Source organism: Pezoporus occidentalis, unplaced genomic scaffold, assembly GCF_034315485.1.
Source record: "Pezoporus occidentalis ecotype Australia unplaced genomic scaffold, CSIRO_AGI_Poc_V1 ctg66, whole genome shotgun sequence".
NCBI lineage: Eukaryota > Metazoa > Chordata > Aves > Psittaciformes > Psittacidae > Pezoporus > Pezoporus occidentalis.
In genome coordinates, this window is record NW_026916009.1 from 1,808,401 (window position 1) to 1,826,581 (window position 18,181).

The 18,181-nt window shown below is 43.8% G+C and overlaps 1 protein-coding gene across 2 annotated transcripts; it reads right to left on the minus strand.

Moving 5' to 3' along the window:
• Positions 1-4,954: 4,954 nt before the first annotated feature.
• Positions 4,955-17,976, minus strand: CUNH2orf80 (chromosome unknown C2orf80 homolog). Of its 2 annotated transcripts, none has more exons than XM_062640725.1 (10): positions 16,753-17,976; positions 15,383-15,579; positions 14,643-14,693; positions 13,722-13,803; positions 13,139-13,221; positions 12,904-12,991; positions 12,413-12,484; positions 6,512-6,599; positions 5,844-5,950; positions 4,955-5,131 (listed from the first exon to the last, which is right to left on the minus strand). In XM_062640725.1, the coding sequence occupies exons 3-10, from the start codon at positions 14,681-14,683 to the stop codon at positions 5,042-5,044; spliced, it is 651 nt and encodes a 216-aa protein (XP_062496709.1). In that variant the 5' UTR covers positions 14,684-14,693; positions 15,383-15,579; positions 16,753-17,976; the 3' UTR covers positions 4,955-5,041. The 2 variants fall into 2 exon arrangements, with proteins under 2 accessions (XP_062496709.1, XP_062496708.1); XM_062640724.1 differs by lacking the exon at positions 16,753-17,976 and adding an exon at positions 16,004-16,115.
• Positions 17,977-18,181: the final 205 nt, after the last annotated feature.

Below are 18,181 nucleotides of genomic sequence, written 5' to 3' on the forward strand. Positions count from 1 at the left end.
ATCAGCGTATCCAAATTACTGGCTAACATTGTAAATCAGTTTGGGTCAGTTGGTTTATTTCTCTCTCTTTGAAAGTCTGTTTTAAAAAGTCAAAGGGAGCAAGCAGAACTTAATTTACTCTCTATCTGAAGCAACGAAGGATTGGTTTTTAGTGCTAAAGTAGAGTGCTTTAATACTAAAGCCCAGCTAGCAGGTTATGGAAAACTGTGTTCCTCTGTTTTGGAACTTCTTGTCTGTTATTTTTCCCTTGTTTGGTGCAGAACTGGAACAAACTGTGACTTGTTCTATTCTAATTATCATTTTCTCACACCTAAATCTTAGGCTCTTAAAAACAAAGCGCTTCATGGAATTTGCAAAGCTGGTTATACAAAGGTCTTATATCGCCAGTAGGTGAGGCTTCAGATCAAAAGAAATTACAGCACTCCAAAACAGAGATTTATAATCTTCTGTATTTGGGGAAACTCTTTCAAGCATGTAAAGACCTTGTCAATATGATTCATCAGTTAACTTGGCATGCAGCTGAACACCTTTGCAGATCTAATTTATTTCAGAGTTCTCTATTTGCAACTACATAGACTCCACTCAGTGGAACAAATGAGTGTTTGTGACATAAGAAGGGAGAGCAGAGCAAGGTTTGGGAGACTTAGTGAAGCACAGCTTTGCTTACAAGATTTCTGGCCAAAGAAAAGGGCTTTCAGTGCTGTAGCAGGGAAGTAAAGACAAGAGTGTCTTCTGGGGAAATGGATAGGGAGAATATGAAACCTCTGCTTTCCTGTCCTTCCATCACAAGCCACTTCACTAATGCTGTTTCCAACTGTATCCTTATTAGATGACAGAGGCTAATGTGCGCTCACCATTTCCAAACAGATACTCTCCTTTCCTCTTTATATTCAGACCCTTTCTTCCAGGCTTTCTTGGTTACCTCAGACCACTTGTGTTCATCCCGATGGATTTGTTTGTCATGATGTTTGCTTGACTGTTGTACTAGATTTATTGTTGCTGTCACTGCAAGTACACTCTTCAGGGCTTTATTTTTGTTTGCTGGAGGGTTTGCTGACCTGGACTTGATGGAACTGGCAACAAGCAGTGTGAGCATGCAAGAAATACCTAACACCAAAAATTAGTGCCAAGTTGTCACAGTGCTCTAGTGTCACATCCGCCTCTATTTCAAAGTGTAAACCCTTGTGTATAGAATCATCTAGGTTGGAAAGGACCCTTATGATTGAGTCCAGCCATATGGCAAACTGATGGTGGATCTTTGGGATGTTGAATGGTCTAGAGAAATGGTTATATGCTGCATAGATTGCACACGAGTTCTTTGAACAACAGATGTTAATGCAAGTCCCCACAAAAGGCCATGAAGTCTAGCCCTGGATGTCTTTGGCGACAACATCACATACTTGCTTCACATAAATGGACTATGTGTTTGGCTCTGGCAGTGCAAATACCTGTGTGCAAGAACCTGGCAGATCACTTCCATAACAGCACCCAACCTGGTGACAGTCTGTGCAAGATTTGGCAGTTGGTGTTCTCTCTGACTCAGCCTTGCTGCAGACAAATTCCTTTTTGGAGCCAGCCTGGGCTAGTTCCTGCTCTGAGCACCTGAAGCCATTCTAAGATGTAGAAAATGCAGCAGAGATGCTTGATCGTAAATCAGAACACCCCTCATGGAGCCACCATCCTTTACATTGTTTTAGAAAGATTGAGTAAAAGTGAATTTCTCATTTTGTTGACTCTGGTATTTGCTCTTGCTGCTGGCTGCCTCTTGAAGATATATGGTCCTATGAACTTAATAGATTAAGTCTTCAGACAATTACATTCCATCCTGACAAAATTGATTATTTTCCTAACAGTTTGGTTATATTTTCCTCCTACAGATAAACTGATCTCTTGCACACAAAGGGTGTTTTGCCATTCCAAGATGGATGCTAAATGTTTCCACCCGACATTTGCCTAGGAAAAAACTCTTCACCAAAATGAGTGAGAATTTCAGGAATAGCTAGAGAATCAGTAGTGACATGTCTAAAGTCAGGATTACTGTAGCAGAAATAGGGGAAATGGGGGGTTGCTTGTATCACAGAGCTCTAGTAACTCTAGCTAAGGTCTAGAAACTGAATCATAAGCTTGTGTTGGGAAGTTCAAAAAGTCAGCACCTCTGGTCCTTCAGGCAGTATGCCTGTGCCTCAGCTACTGTGTTGTTCACAGTCAAGCATTAGCTGAAACTCTCTGATTTCAGTGTCATAAACTGGGCTGTGAATTGCAGCACCAAGTTGCCACCATGAGTTCTGCTACTGGAGTCAGTCTCTGGGGTACAATGGGCAGCTCTTAAATTGCCAGAAGGAAAGTGGATAATATGATACCCCGTTCAGTTCCCCACTTGCTGCACAAGACCTCAGTACCATGATTTTAGGCGTTTGGAAAGAACAGACCCAAAATGGTTTCTTATCTTTCCTACTGTGGATAGTATTACAGTGCAGTGGTAGGCACAAACTGCATGCATGTGACAGATGATAAGTGTGCACATATAATCAGAGGTCTCATCTGGGTCCTGTAGAACAAATTCATGACTTGGCATCTCATCTGACCTCTGAACTATGTACACTGCTTTTTTGCATAGCCAAGAAGAGAGTCTGAAGTGTCCTGGCTAATTGGGCTGGTCACAGCAAAGCCTTTCCTCAGGAAAAGAGGAAACTTCAGCCAAGGTGACAGAAGGCTATCAATCTCACTGTGCACACATCTGCAAGCACCTTTCAGGTTCCTGATTTTGGCTGTCTGAAAACGTGAACAGCAAACCACCTGATCTGCTGGGCTTGACACAAGCCAGCCAGCAGGAGAGGGAGTGGCAAAAGGGGCAGGTATATGCACCCTGAAAATGAAACACTGTTTTTGTGCTTATTAGCACAGCAACATTTCAGTTGCTTACTTGTCTTAACTCTACCAGCCTTATCTAAAATCCCGGAAGTATTAGCCAATGAAAAGTGAAGACCATGGCAGCACTGTAATAGCAAAAGCAGCATTGGAGTAACGTGGCTAATCACCTATTTGTTAGAGTTTTACTGTTTATTTTATTGCCGGTCAGTGAACAAAAAGCAGTCATGAGATGTTAATCTCTCTAGCTGTTTAATCTTAACCACCCCCTCACCATTGTTCTCCTCATGTGCTTAGCAGCAATAACACCTCTTCCCCTCTTGTAATGACCTCATTTCAAAGTAAAGTTTCTCTCTGCTTTGGCTTAAAGAGGTCACACTGATGCTGTTTGAGTTGAAATTAAATTTGGTCAGGTCCTGGCACTGCTCTACTGAATTTGTTTGCAAGAAGAGAAGACTGTTTAGAAGTGATGGGTGGTCTAAGCTCTAGGAATGAGCCTGTGCTGACTGTGACACAGGGCCTGGAAGGAGAGGTAGGAGCTGCTAAATGGGATTGGATAGTGTGTTGCAGTAATCCTGCTCCTGCAGAGTGAACTAGCCAGGGCAAAACAGGTGATGCTTAACAAATCCATGGCTGAAAAGTTCCTGTGTGAGAGTGATGTTGCTGTTGATCTTAAGACCCCTCTAGCCTTCTCATCTGACACCCTTAAGACCTTCAACTTTGGCTCACATGGCTTGAAAGGCAAGTGGGGGATGCACTATATGGCCAAGAAGACCCATCAATATCAGCACAAAGACTCACCAGTTAATCTGTAATTTTTTGGAATGTACCAATATGTGGATTTCAGTTGGTTTGGAATGTACCAATAATAGGTCTTTCCCTATGGAGAGCTCAAAATTGGAAGGCCAAGTGTTTGCAGCAACTACATTTTATTTTAGACTGATTTTAAACAGGAAATATGTGATATGTTAAAATAGATAGCTGTGAATATGGTAAACTGAAAACAAGCTTTGAGTCCATGATGACTTCTAAAAGACCCTTTGAATCACTAAGTATAACCATTCTTTCTTGTGTAGTGCTGTCTTTTGGCATCACCATATATCAGCTCAGTGACTGACTAAGAATCAGCAGGCAGAAGAAGAAAAATAGTATTGCTTCACAAGTGTTTATTGTCTTTTTTTCCTTAAGCAGATATTTTGCATTAGAGTACAGGACCATCTCCAGGGCATGGGTTAATGCAGCTGTACAATGAGACCATACTTTGGATGAATATCTATTTCATGGCTAGATGTAGCTGGGAATCTTTATTTCTATCATTTTCATACGTAAAGATATCTAATGGAGTTAAACACGCTTCTCAGCAGTGAACACTTCTACGACTCCACTGAGCCCTGAAACTTGTATGGAACTAAGTATAAAGAATCCTATAGAAACACCCCAAGCTGTGTGCCTAGGCTTCCAGGCAGAGGAGGAGAGGGATGTGGAAGCAGAACTGCATGCACCCAACTCGTAACCCAAGGTAGAATAAGTACAAGGATGAGGGTTGTGACAGTCCATTTAGGAAACGGGGAGTGTTCTTGGGAAACACAGCACGAGCATAGCGAGACCAGCAAGCAGGGAATGGAAGACAGGCTTCAGTGCTACACTGGCACTACAGAGAGAGGCTTTTTCTTTAGCTGAGGCCTCTAAGGAAATAAGAAAGCAGGGTGATTAGTGGAGAGCTGAAGAAAATGGGATCATCCTGAGAGGCACAACTCTTGTGTCACATGCAGGGAAGCTCATTCCTGCCCCACTCTGGATCATACGTGGGAGCTGCACAGCACTGTGGACAACGGGAAGTGTGTACTCCCTGTCTCTGAAGTGCTGGATCCTCTCTTTGGCTCCATGAAAGTAGCATGGTGTGTTGAGAAGCAGTAGGGGTGTATTGGGAAAATGTAAGCTCCCAACACACTGTCAGGGAAGCAGAAAAGAGGTGGCTAAGGGAAGAAGAGTGAATGTCAGTCTTGGATATAAGTTATAAGAGGCGGGAAGGAAGGAATGACTGCTAAGATTTAAATACAAAACAAAAAAAAAAACAAAATAAAACATGAGTTGCAAATGTATTACCAAAGCTAAGGCAGCAGACATCCATTAGCTCACCTACAGCTAAGTGAGGTACATGAAGTCTGGGTCTTTATGTCTTTGTTTCCTTTGCATTCCTTGCTTTTGAATCAGTTCCAGGCTTCTCCAGAGGGATTCCTTGTTTTGCTTCTGTAACTCCCTGCTGGATGCAAATGTTAATAAATGCAAGCACAGCATGCATGGCTGAATCCATCAGGAGAGATGAGGACTGCCTGGCAGATCAGCTTCCCCCCTGCTGTGCAACATGTGATGCACATTGAACTCAGGGTTGTGGGGGAGCCCCTTTACTTGGTAAAATCCAGCCCTGCTGCTGGAATGTTAGCATTCTAGCTCAGGGGAAGCTGCAGCAAATAGGCTTTAGCAGATCGTGGACAAAGGGAAAGGGAGAGCCCAATTCATGTGCATGTTAGGCTCATCTGATATTATTGGCTTCTTTATGGAATCATTCTTTGTTATTTAAAGAAAATATAGTTTCAACTTTTTGGTTTGGGTTTGTTTTTGTTTTTCTTTTAAACCTAAAAATGATAGTAGTGAATGTGTTTTGCAGGGACATAAGTGAGAAGAGTGGCTTCCATGTCTTTGTTTAATATTACTGGAATTGATTTTCCAGCTCATGAGTGACACCTCCTGACAAGTTGTTATACAGCTGCCTTTAAAGTACAATTTAGGATTGACTGTTATAAATTAGTACTAGTATGAAATGTCTGCACTTCTCAGCATGTTTTAGCATGAGACAAAAAAGGTTTTGTGGGCTCTGGGTGGCCTGAGGTGTGCTCTAGCTGTGACAGTCAGTGCTAGCGTTGCAAAAATAGTTTCACTGGCTTGTGTGAATTCTTCAGACCTGCTTTGCCAACCTGTTGTTTTCCTTTGGTCAGTGAGTCCAGTTGCTTGCTGTTCTTTTTAGCTCTCCTTGAACCAGGGCTGGTCTTTTGATATGCTGCTGCTGTCTTGAACTTGGTGCCTTGTGAGAGAGAAAGAGTCTCGCATCACCTTGGGCTTATACAGTACCACGAGACTGGTTTACAGACCTACTGCATGGGATCAGCTGCAATACGTGGTTGGAGGTAAGGGGTCCCAGCTTCAAATTCTCTAATGCTCCTGAAGTTACTCTCATTTTTGCTGCACTTGGAAATGAAGCAGGGAAGGGAAGGGCGGCTCTTTCAGTGGCCAGTAACATAACTGACGTTTGCAAAATTCCTGCTATTAACTGAAGCTTAAGAACAAGTGACTGTCAGACATAAAGGCTGATTCTACTAGAAACATGTAGTCTTACTGTTTACCTCAACTTGAGGAAAATGCTCCCTTTGCAACTGCCATAAGCTTGAGGAGCCTGAGCTAGACACTATTTCTAGGCTACAATGAGAAAATGCCCGTACCTTCCCTCCCTGCAAGAGGATAGGCACAGACAAAGGCATCTGTTGCAGTTCAGCAGGCTGTAACTTGGTGGCTCTGCTAGGCCAGGCACTGCTGTCCCACATCCCCCTGCCCTGGTCTTTTGGGAGTTGGGGTAAAATGTGCTCACTTTGCTTGCAGGCATACTGTGCAGCTTCAGGGGCAGTCAGCATGGCAAACGGATGCAGGGAGAGCTTGAAAGGCTGAATCCAGTGGTTCTGGAAAGACAACAATTCATGGATTAGTATATCTGCAGAAACTATGTGCCTAGCCAAATGGGCAGTCTCTGTTGGGGTCAGCAGAAAGCAAAATAACTGCTTAAGAGGTCCTGGTAGATAAATAAGGACAGCTTTGCTGACAGTTTTTGTCCTGGCTGCTTGATCCACCCAGCTTCTTGAAGTGCCCATCCCCACTGGCCAGACATTTCAGTTATCCGCATAGTAGCTGAGCTGCTGCATTTTATAGCCATGTGTGTGCTGGTGCAGCCTGGGGATTGTGGTCTGGAATAGCATCCTGGCAGCAGCCTGCAGCTCCTCAGCTGTTCATATAGCAACTCCTGAAATAGCCAGACAACAGAATAGGAAACTGAGAAGTGACAGGCAGTCAGGATAGCAACCATTACATCCATTTCAGGTCAGGATGTGCCTTCTTATGAATCAGAATCCCACTAGGATATGACATATCTAAGTATCTACATATCTTTGTGTAGCTAGTGCTTGATTTTCAAGGAGAGCTAAGCCAAGGCTTCAGAATTGATGGAGATTCTCCACCAATTTACTTTGGTGGGAAACAGGGAACAAAAAAAAAAGATAACTAGAGAGCCACAGAAACTGAATTTTGAGATGGGCTGGATTCCAGCTCTTTGAGTCTAGGATTCTTAAAGAGGCACAAGCTGTGCTCCAAAGTTACAGTTAATGAAAACAGTAGATTTAACCTCTTAAACTAATTAAGGCTTTGCAAAATAAATTACCCTCAGTTCCCAAATTCAGCAAAGCATTTCCATTCCTTTCCCAAAGTGGAAATGATCTTATGCCCATGATTAAAACTAAGCAGTGCTGTTGTCTGAAATAGAAACTGGAGACCCTGATAGCAATGGTTTATCTTCCTCTTTAGAAAATTTTGTAACTCTGCTGTTGTCATGGTTTAAGTCCAGCTGGTAGCAAAGTACCACACAGCTGTTCACTCACGCCCTTCCTTTTTCCCTGCTCCAGGCGGGTTAGGGAGGAGAATTGAAAGAATGGAAATACCATGGGTTGAGATAAGAACAGTCCAATAACTAAAGTAAAATATAATACTACTACCACCTATAATGATAAGGGAAATAACAAGGGGAGAGAATACAATTGCTCATCACCCGCCAACCGATACCTAGCTCAACCTGAGCAGCAATCTGGGCCTTCTGTGTAACTCCCTCCAGTGTATATACTTGGCATGATGTGCTGTGGTATGGAATACCCCTTTGGCTAGTCTGGGTCAGGTGTCCTGTCACTGCTTCCCCCCAGCTTCCTGTACCTTACTGGCAGAGCATGAGGCTGAAAAGTCCTTGATCAGAGTAACCATTTTTTAGCAACAACTAAAACATTGGTGTGTTATCAGCATTGTTCCAAGGCTAAAGCTGAAACACAGCACTGCATCAGCTACTACAAAGGAGAAAAAACCCTGTTACAGCTGAACCCAGGACAGCTATCTCATGAGCAGCAGGGAAGTATCCAGAAGTCCACTAGGGACAGGATCTAGGCAAGTGCACAGTAATATGAGATGAAGAGAAAGACTGTTTCTGTTCTTTCTTTGTCTCTGATTGCATAACATCAGAATATAAATCAAAGGTAAACACCCCACTACCTCCTCCCCCCCAATAAAAGCCAAAACCCCAAGCAACAAAAAACACAAGAACCCCCCCCCCAATCCCCCCAAATCCAAACCAAAAGAGAAACCAAACAAAACTGAAAAAAAAAAAAACAACAACCATGAAAAAACCCCAAACCAACCCAAACTGACAAACAAACCCCACAAACCACCATGGGAAGCAGCATGAGTAGGTGGAACACCTTCAAGAAAACACCACTCCTCTCCACTGTATGCTGTGCACTCAACATGGAGACTTCAAAAAATATCCTGGGTTGGGAATTCCTAGAGAAAAGGATTCTTGCCCATAAGAAGCATGACAATAAAAATGCACAATGTAATGTCCACAGAAAAAGAGGGAAAGCTGATTCACCCACTTTTCTCAGGAGCAGAGTGGAAGATTCCTCCTTCAACCTAACATGTGAAATGCCCCTACATGGCATCTAGTGGCATTTCTAGTTCTTGACATGGGAAAATTCAACTAAGAGGTTACGCCCAAGGCTGTTCTGACGCATGTAACTGTGAGTTGGAGTGTGCTCTAGCCCTTTCTGGACATCGGGTGGCAGTCTGTTTTTAATATTATGGCTAAGCATGACTGAAGTAAACAAAAAATAAACTAAGTGCACGAGAACCACTTTGAATTACATGTGAATCATCTTTTGTACTCTGATTACAATTCCACAGCAACTTTTAATGGTTGCTTGGGAAACATCAATAAAGTCTGTGTTACTGGAAATGAAACCTATATATTCCTGCTACAAATGCTCTTTCATTAAATAGCTGGGCCATATAGAATACTTTCTTTTGATTTGAGTCATGAATTAAAGAGTATAATACCTCCCCTGTGTTTTTGGTTTTTTTTTTTGAAGGGCAATTACACTTACATGACTAAAGCTCTTCTGCTAGAGAAACTTGCTCTGAACACAGGCAAAGCCCTTTTGAAGCAGGCTGTATCTCCTTGGATCTTCATAGCCTCTTGTCCATTCCACATTAGCGGTAATCAGAGCATGCAAGTGGGAATGCTGCTCTGTAAAGCACTATGCCAAAGGCCCAGGAGCTGGGTTACATCTTGGTGTGATTGTGAATAATTGGGCTGCCCTTTTCTTGCCTGGCACACTGTGAGGTAGAGGAGGAGGTTTAGTTCAGCTTTTTGCTCTGTTCAAAGAGAGAAAGCTGGAGCTAGTTTGTTACTACTAATGGGGCAAAAGGAGCAAATGACTTAAAATGTAACATCTTTTAAAGGCACAAGATATTATAGGATCCAATTGCATTAGGCCTTTGTGCAGCAGGAGCTTCCTTCCACTTCATTGCTTGCAGCCCACCAGTCTAGGCAGTAGGCTGGTGGGAAAAGAAACCAAGAGTGTATCATTGCTATGGCCAAAGCTAAGAGTCACTAGTACCACCAAATGTGGACCTAAAGGGCAGAAGATGTCAAAAAGTGTGGGATAGATTCTACAATGTGTGTAACACTGGCAATGATGAAAGCCTTTTAAGTATGTTTGGGAATGGGATACCACTTGAAGACTAAGGGGCTAAGACTTGGGGCTAAGGTAAGAAACTGAAAAGCTTTAACTGGTGAAATTTCTGCAGGGATGAGACCTGATTATTAAGGCTGGACAAAGTATCTCCTTTTTGTCTACTGAAGGCCTTTTTTTTTTTTTGTATCCATCTGGTTGCTCAATTACACTTTTATAGAATCATAGAATCATAGAATTGTTAGGGTTGGAAAGGACCTTAAGATCATCTAGTTCCAACCCCCTGACGTGGGCAGGGACACCTTACGCTAAATCATATCACCCAAGGCCTCGTCCAACCTGGCCTTGAACACTGCCAGGGATGGAGCATTCACAACCTCCCTGGGCAACCTATTCCAGTGCCTCACCACCCTAACAGGAAAGAATTTCCTTCCTATATCCAACCTAAACTTCTCCTGTTTAAGTTTTAACCCATTACCCCTTGTCCTGTCACTACAGTCTCTAATGAAGAGTCCCTCTCCAGCATCCCTATAGGCCCCCTTCAGATACTGGAAGGCTGCTATGAGGTCTCCACGCAGCCATCTCTTCTCCAGGCTGAACAGCTCCAACTTCCTCAGCCTGTCTTCATACGGGAGGTGCTCCAGTCCCCTGATCATCTTCATGGCCCTTCTCTGGACTTGTTCCAACAGTTCCATGTCCTTTTTATGTTGAGGACACCAGAACTGCACACAATACTCCAGGTGAGGTCTCACAAGAGCAGAGTAAAGGGGCAGGATCACCTCCTTCGACCTGCTGGTCACGCTCCTTTTGATGCAGCCCAGGATACGTTTGGCTTTCTGGGCTGCAAGCGCACTCTGCCTGCTCATGTTCATTTTCTCATCGACCAACACCCCCAAGTCCTTCTCCGAAGGGCTGCTCTGAATCTCTTCTCTGCCCAGCCTGTAGCTGTGCCTGGGATTGCTCCGACCCAGGTGTAGGACCTTGCACTTGCCATGGTTAAACCTCATGAGGTTGGCATCAGCCCACCTCACAAGTGTGTCAAGGTCCCTCTGGATGGCATTCCTTCCCTCCAGGGTATCAACCCAACCACGCAGTTTGGGGTCATCGGCAAACTTGCTGAGGGCACACCCAATCCCACTGTCCATGTCAGCAACGAAGATGTTAAACAAGACCGGTCCCAACACCGATCCCTGAGGGACGCCACTCGTTACTTGTCTCCAGCCAGACATTGAGCCATTAACCACAACTCTTTGTGTGCAGCCATCCAGCCAGTTCTTTATCCACCGAGTGGTCCATCCATCAAATTGATGTCTCTCCAATTTATAGACAAGGATGTTGTGTGGGGTGTGGGACAGTGTCAAACACTTTGCACAAGTCCAGGTAGATGACATCAACTGCTCTACCCCTGTCCATCAGTTCTGTAGCCCCATCACAGAAAGCCACCAAATTGGTTAGGCAGGATTTCCCCTTAGTGAAGCCATGCTGGCTGTCACCAAGCACCTTGTTGATTTTCATGTGCCTTCCAGGAGAATCTGCTCCAAGATTTTGCCAGTCACAGAGGTGAGACTGACTGCTCTGTAATTCCCCCGGTCATCCTTCTTGAAAATGGGGGTTATATTTCCCTTTTTCCAGTCACTGGGAACTTCACCTGACTGCCATGATTTCTCAAATATGATGGCCAGCGGCTTCGCAACTTCATTCTCCAGCTCCTTCAGGACCGCGGATGGATCTCATCAGGACCCATGGACTTGTGCACGTTCAGATTTTTAAGATGGTCTCGAACCAGTTCCTCTCCTACAGTGGGCGCAAGGTCTTTAGTCTCACAGTCCCTGCATCTGCCTTCCAAGACTTGGGTGGTTTGGTCAGAGCCTTTGGCAGTGAAGACCAAAGCAAAGAAGTCATTCAGAACCTCAGCCTTCTCCAAATCCTGTGTAGCCAGTTCTCCCAAGAGCTTCCTGAGGGGGCCTACATTCTCCCTAGTCTGTTTTTTTATTTGCTATGTACCTGTAGAATCCCTTCCTGTTACCTTTAATACCTCTAGCTAAGTTTAATTCTAACTGAGCCTTAGCTTTCCTAACCTGGTCCCTAGCTTCTCGGACAACATCCCTGTACTCTTCCATGCCACCTGTCCTTGCTTCCACTTATTATAAGCCTCTTTTTTCAATTGGATTTTCCTCAGGAGCTCCTTATCCATCCAAGGAGGTCTCCTGGCCCTCCTGCTGCACTTCCTTCTGGTTGGGATGCAACACTCCTGAGCTTGCAGCAGGTGATCCTTGAATAACATCCAACAGTCTTGGGCCCCTCTGCCCTCTAGGGCTGTATCCCATGGAACCTTCCTAAGCAGGCTCCTGAAGAGGCCAAAGTCTGCTGTTTTGAAGTCCAGGGCAGTGAGCTTGCTGCACGCTCTTCTCACTGTCCTGAGGATCTCAAATTCGAGCATCTCATGATCGCTGCATCCAAGGCTGCCCTGGAGCATCACATTTCCAACGAGCCCTTCCCTGTTGGTGAGCACGAGGTCAAGCATGGCACCTCTCCTTGTCGGCTCCTCTATTACTTGCAGAAGGAAGTTGTCTTCTACACAATTGAGGAACCTCCTGGATTGCTTGTGCCGTGCCGGGCCATACCGTCCTTCCAACAGATGTCAGGGTGGTTGAAGTCACCCATGAGAACAAGGGCCTGCGAGCATGAGGAAAAACTGATAAATCACTCACCTTTGCAGAGCTTTGACAGTGTGTTGCTGAGGGCCTGTAAATCTCAAAGATCTCTTCAACAGGAATGCTGTTCTGTGAAAGGCAGGTAAGGAGGCTCAGCTCTCAGAAGCATTCTTTAAAGTGAATGTATGAAATCCAGCTTATATCCCTTTCATTTCATCTCCTTCATGTGAGCTCCTAGTATTGTTCCATGCTGCTAGTACAAATCTATTGAGATCTGGTTCTGAAACTTGCTCACTGTTCTGGACTTGGGTGAGAAAAGGTAAGTAGCCTATACACGCACACAGATCACCTACCAAAACTGCCTATTTTTTCTTTTTTCTAAGACTGAGCAAAAGTTAATGGCTACCTGATAAAAATGAGACAGATTTGTAATATCAGCACTGTCTGTATACTGTGCTTTCAATGAACACAGTCATTCAGAATACAAGGAGTGTTCCTAAACAGATGGCATAGAGCAAAAGGTATTTATATCTTTCTTGCCTTCTTACCATTAATATTCCAGCATACGAAGATAATATCATAGCTTCTCTCTCAATTCGGTTGGGATATGCGTATCGGTTGTGAGCTGCAAAATTCCTGTACGGTGTTTTAAACAAGAAGATTATTAGCCTGGTGTTATATATCCAAAAACTAGTCCTGAGCCTGATTCACTGCTGCTTTTACTCCATTTTCACACTGGTGTAACCCACCGCAACAGCAGGACCTTAGCTTTGCAATACTCACGTTTTCTCTCTTGTCAGTGCAGTTTGAACACCCAAGTCAGATAGCCACAGCAAAGCAATGCTGAGGGCTAAGTTGTAATGGACCTGGAAAGGCAGAATAACCTTATGTGTTTTGTTTTACTGTAATTGCTTAACTAGGGATGACAGAAAGACCAGAGAAATGCAGGGAAATGTGAGCTGAAGGCCAGTATTGTCTCAACTACATTGGGTACCTCAGCAGTTGTAAGACACTTGCTGAAGTTTGAGGGGTTTTAAACATACCAGGAAGGTTTTCTCATCTTAGCTGAAAGACGTTTGGTTATACGTAGACAGCTTTAGTTTGTGAAGAATTCCCTTTGGTTAGTTGACTTGAATGTTCCCTGTGGATAAGTTCAGCCTTGCCGAAAAATCAGCAAAAGCTTGAATTATATTGGATACATTACACCTGGATGCTATTCACAGCCAGTCTCTTTTGATACTCATTTCAGTGATAGGCTTCTACTGATGATTGTAGGAACAGATTATTTAGCTGTACCAAACAGCCATCCTTCAGAGTTCTCAGTAGCCATGCAGTTAAAAAGGATAAGAAGAAGTCTGGTGATTACCATGTCATCTAGAAAAGTGGGCTGCCTTTGTCCTCTTGGATCAAATTTATTTTCTTGCAGTCTGATGCCAACATAATCTCCCCTTAAAGCAAGAAAACTCAAAATTACAACTGGTTCTAAGCAATCCAGTGCATAAGAAATGCAATAGATTAAACCTAGTGCAAGACTGGGGCTAAATTTGCTATGATTCAGGGCTAGGAATCTGCTGCAGGATTTCTCACAGACACCTCCTAAGTTGGAAAGCTGTTCATTTTCTGCATCACTGCTAATATTAACTTCACTCAACCACACTGCTGTCTTCCACAAAGGCTCCAAAGTACAGGAATAAGTACAAATATTAATTAAGTATTTAAAGTCTGGGGACTCACAGAAGGATTTCACTATGTGGCAAAGAGACTGAAAGAGATGCTTTCCTGGTGCTTGTTCTTCTCATTCAGGGGAGGTCTGATTCTGCAATTTGTCCTTAGACTAAATACTACTGATCCATCCAAGCAGTCCTAGAGAAGATGGGCACAGGACTTGTATGGATTAGATGCGACATTGCTTTCATCCTCTAGGAGTTGTCTGCTGGGTGCGTCTGAATTGAGAGCATGAGATCCTGATGTGTGAACGAGGAGACACCTTACAGCAGCTGCACTGGCTGCATGGCAAGGGAAGAACTCTGCACCTCCCTGGTCACACCTACTGACACAGAGCAAGTTCTAGGCTGTGACATCTCTACTGTCACATATACAGTCAAGTGTCACACTGCTGACCGCATTTGAGAAAATGAAAACGTCTCAAAGGATGTCTGTTCCTACCTCCCAGCAAGAAAAGACTACGGTTTTAGAGTTGTCATCCAGCTAGGTCATGCAACACTTTGACACAAAACCAAGTCCATCTCAAATGCAATGAAGGCAGTTGTGGGCAGTTGCTACTTACAGGAGTTTTTCAACCTCTTTCTTCAGGTGTTTTCTTTCCATACTCTAGCTCCTGTAGCAGATACTCAACTCAATGGGATCTAGGAGAAAGGAAAGTGTATCCTACCAAAATATCTGTCAGTAAGTGAACAGGAATCATAGATAAAGAGTATGGGACACTTGGAGACCCCCTACAAAAATCCAGTTAAACCCATTTCCCAGGTCGGATTACAATAGAGGCTGAGGAAAATCTAGTCAAGAAAGAGAAGACAACACGCAAAATACTGAAACTGAGGGTAAGGAGTTTGGTAATGGGAAATGGGCAGAATAAGCCCATTTAAAATAAACATTGATCTCAGTGTCAACTTGCAGGTTGCTTGCAACATGTCATGTATATTCATGTCATTGCAACAGTCATGTATATACTCACATATAATGCAATCTATAAATCTGCTGCTGCTTCTGAGCTTCTTAGCACATGGCTTGCTCTTGATGCTGTATGTGTATTAATGAAATCTATATGGTAAAAAGAAGGGATGAACTGGAAAGAGGAAAGAGTGGAAGATATAACAGCTGGCCTGACAGAACACAGCAAAGAGAGAAGCACCTGACCCATCAATTTATTGTAGTATTAAAGTGCAGGCTTCACTCCTTTGCTCCATTATGCACAAAGTAATAACATGTCTAGTAAGATCTCTGTGTTACTGGATATTGTTCCCCTATTATCTGTCTCATACATGTATACACGAAATCACACAATACCTGTGTCAACTCTCAGGAAAGGCCTCAGGATCGGGGTTTGGAGCCTCTGACTTCAGGTATCTATGAGGAGGAATTCCCTCTTGATATTGCTGTTCCTTTCTTGCCTCTGCCACTCAGTTTGTATGCCAGGGTAATTACACTATGGCTTCACACCAGACTGTAGATTTCTCCTGTTGCTTAGAAACAACGCTGCTGAGCTGGGCCAAATTAAAAGAGAAACAAAACCCAACAACCAACCAACAACACATAAAAGGTTAAACCTGCACTGGATTATTGTTTCAAGCTAAATGATCCTTTTATGCTGCTAGGCATTGAGTTTCACTGCTGAGTGGCTAGCTGGAAACAGAAGACTTGCTAACAGGGGAGGCAGAGACTACTCACTGTGTTTTCTGACAGATCTAATTGCTCGTAAAAGACACTGTCACCTTTCACTGTTCTAGCATTCCCCTGTACAGAACAAAAAAATAGACCTGATACCTCCCAAGAGCCCATCTGGGGTTCCATTTGCAATGTTTATATCATTTCACAAGGATCCTGCTGCTTGTTCTTTTATCAATGTTATGTTTTTGCTTACAGCATTAGAAGAAATTCTAACAGGCAAGAAATTCCAACATGACTTACCAAATCCTGCTGTTGGCCTTCCAACGGATGTGGGGCACGTTCTGCACAAGACTGCTGGTAGCCAATGCATCATGATGTCTAACAAGTCAGTGAGAAGCAATTGGATTTTGTAACTAGCAAGGTGTACTTCTGAATGGAAAGAGCTGTCCACCTCCTTGGGAATGTACTTCTCATGTTATTAACTGATTACCTAATAAACAATAGAAATGGGTTTATGAGACATATCATAATATCGCCTTTGTGATGGTTTAAGAAAGCAAAAGTAAATGCACTATCATAAGACAGAAGATGTTTTCCAGGAAAAAGCCTACTTGGTATTTACAGAATCTGTGCTGTGCTTTCCCAGCTCAGATTTACAGTTAGTGTTGTGCACGTGCCTAGGAAGGTGCAAGAGGTAAAGGTGGCAGACATGGTTCTGCCACCTACCATGTCTTTGCCATAGCAGTGGAAAGTCTGGTGGGTGGCCACTGAGGGAGAGATGGAGTTTGGGAATTACCCCTCCTTGCGGCATTTGATGCTTATAGTCATTCTCATTAATTCTATGGCAAAATGAGCACCAAGTTTAGCACTACTCCCCCCGTTCATTCCAGCTGCAGGGTTTATAATAAAGTTGGATTTGATTTCTTAGGGCACCTGCTTGGCAAACTTCATAGCAACCCTGCGTCCCCAGTAGAGCTACTGTTTGTTTGCAATGAGAAATGCAGATCTACTGCCTGCCTTTCCTCCAGTTACGCCTGCTCAGGTCTTACCTGCTGGTATGGCCAGGTGAGTATGAAGTGTGACCTTCACAAAGCGAACACAGCCATGCCAGGACTCCCCCAAAGTCCTGCTAACAGAACCCCTCTCCTATTATGTGGCAAGGGTGATATCCTGATGAAGACAGGCACTTTCCTGTCCAGAGCCCTGGGGGTGAGCTGCCCTCCGCTATTTCCCACAAAGCAAGAAATGCTTCTGCATCACTGCATGGCCGGGAGCGGGGTGGTGGCGCTGTGTTTGCGCTTTTCCGACGGCGGGGAATAGCAGCCACTAGTGGATACCTGCGGAAGAGATGGAAGAGCTGCGCCAGCAGGTAATCAAACTTTCAGTCCTTCCCCGTTCTCCACTGATTTGCAGCTCAGGACCTTCTTAAGCAAAAAGTATTGTCTCAGTAGTCAATGGCCCTTCATTGTTTTTTACTTCCACAAACCTGCCCAATCACTTTTTAAAACCCAAGTAATTGACATCTGTAAAGATCTCCAGTGTTAAATAGGGCTGTGTGGGAAAGTCCCTGGTTTTAAGCAGTTCAAGTGTCAATTTAATTTGCTGACCAGTGTGTTTCATATACTTAGTAAAATTAGCAAGTTTAGGCCCCTCAAACTGTGGAATTTGTCATTCACAGAGCACAGAATACATATTAGAGAAGGATACTTAAGTCTTCCCCCACACCATAGCACATTTAAGGAGTCACAGGTTCCCCAGAGCAAGAAATAAAGCAACACACAGGTCTGCATGTCCACTGCACTGTTATCCACTGCAGGCCCAATCTTCAGGGCTGGTACAGGGAGTGTTTTGTCAATCTGCTATTAAATTGGAAGGAATACATTTAATTATTTGCATTATTTAATGCTCATCACCAAATGTATTAATAAACACCACATAAAATAGGATTATAACTTAAGACTCTTGAAAAGGGCTACCATCCACATGCCTGTGGCAGAAGTTAGAAGTGCTTTTACCACCCTTATTCGTACTGCAAAATGCCACTGCACCTCTATTGTAAGTTACTGTTCTCCAAACTATTGGGCTTTTTCCTCACATGTAATTTCCTTAACATGGTTAACATCATCCCATCTGCACATGCAATGTCAACTTCCGGAGGACAAATTCAAAGATGTCTGGAAAGCAAAGCATTAACTTGGGCTGAAATGTAAATTACTTAAGAAAAAATAATCCTTTTAATAGACTGTAAAATACCACCTTCCCACAGGTGAAAGCTGCAAGCCAGCTGAATTCTGCCGGCGAGCAAACTCTTAACTTTTGAGTGAGCTCTGTCCATCTCAACAACGCTAGGGCTTTCCAGAGGAGTTTCAGCTCTGCGCGCTTGGGCTAAGGCGGCAGCAGCAGCGCCTCACAAGCACGCACGCCATCGAAGTCAGGCGCTTTCAGGCAGCCCGGAGCTGGGCGTAGGCAGCGCAGGCG

Coding starts and splice junctions, on each gene's coding strand:
- CUNH2orf80 (XM_062640725.1), bottom strand. CDS start 14,683: ATGGAAAGAAAACACCTGAAGAAAGAGGTTGAAAAACTCCT. Junction 13,804..14,642: donor AAAGAGGTTGAAAAACTCCT/GTAAGTAGCAAC, acceptor TCTTGCTTTAAG/GGGAGATTATGTTGGCATCA. Junction 6,600..12,412: donor ACTGTCAAAGCTCTGCAAAG/GTGAGTGATTTA, acceptor TTGTCTTTCCAG/AACCACTGGATTCAGCCTTT.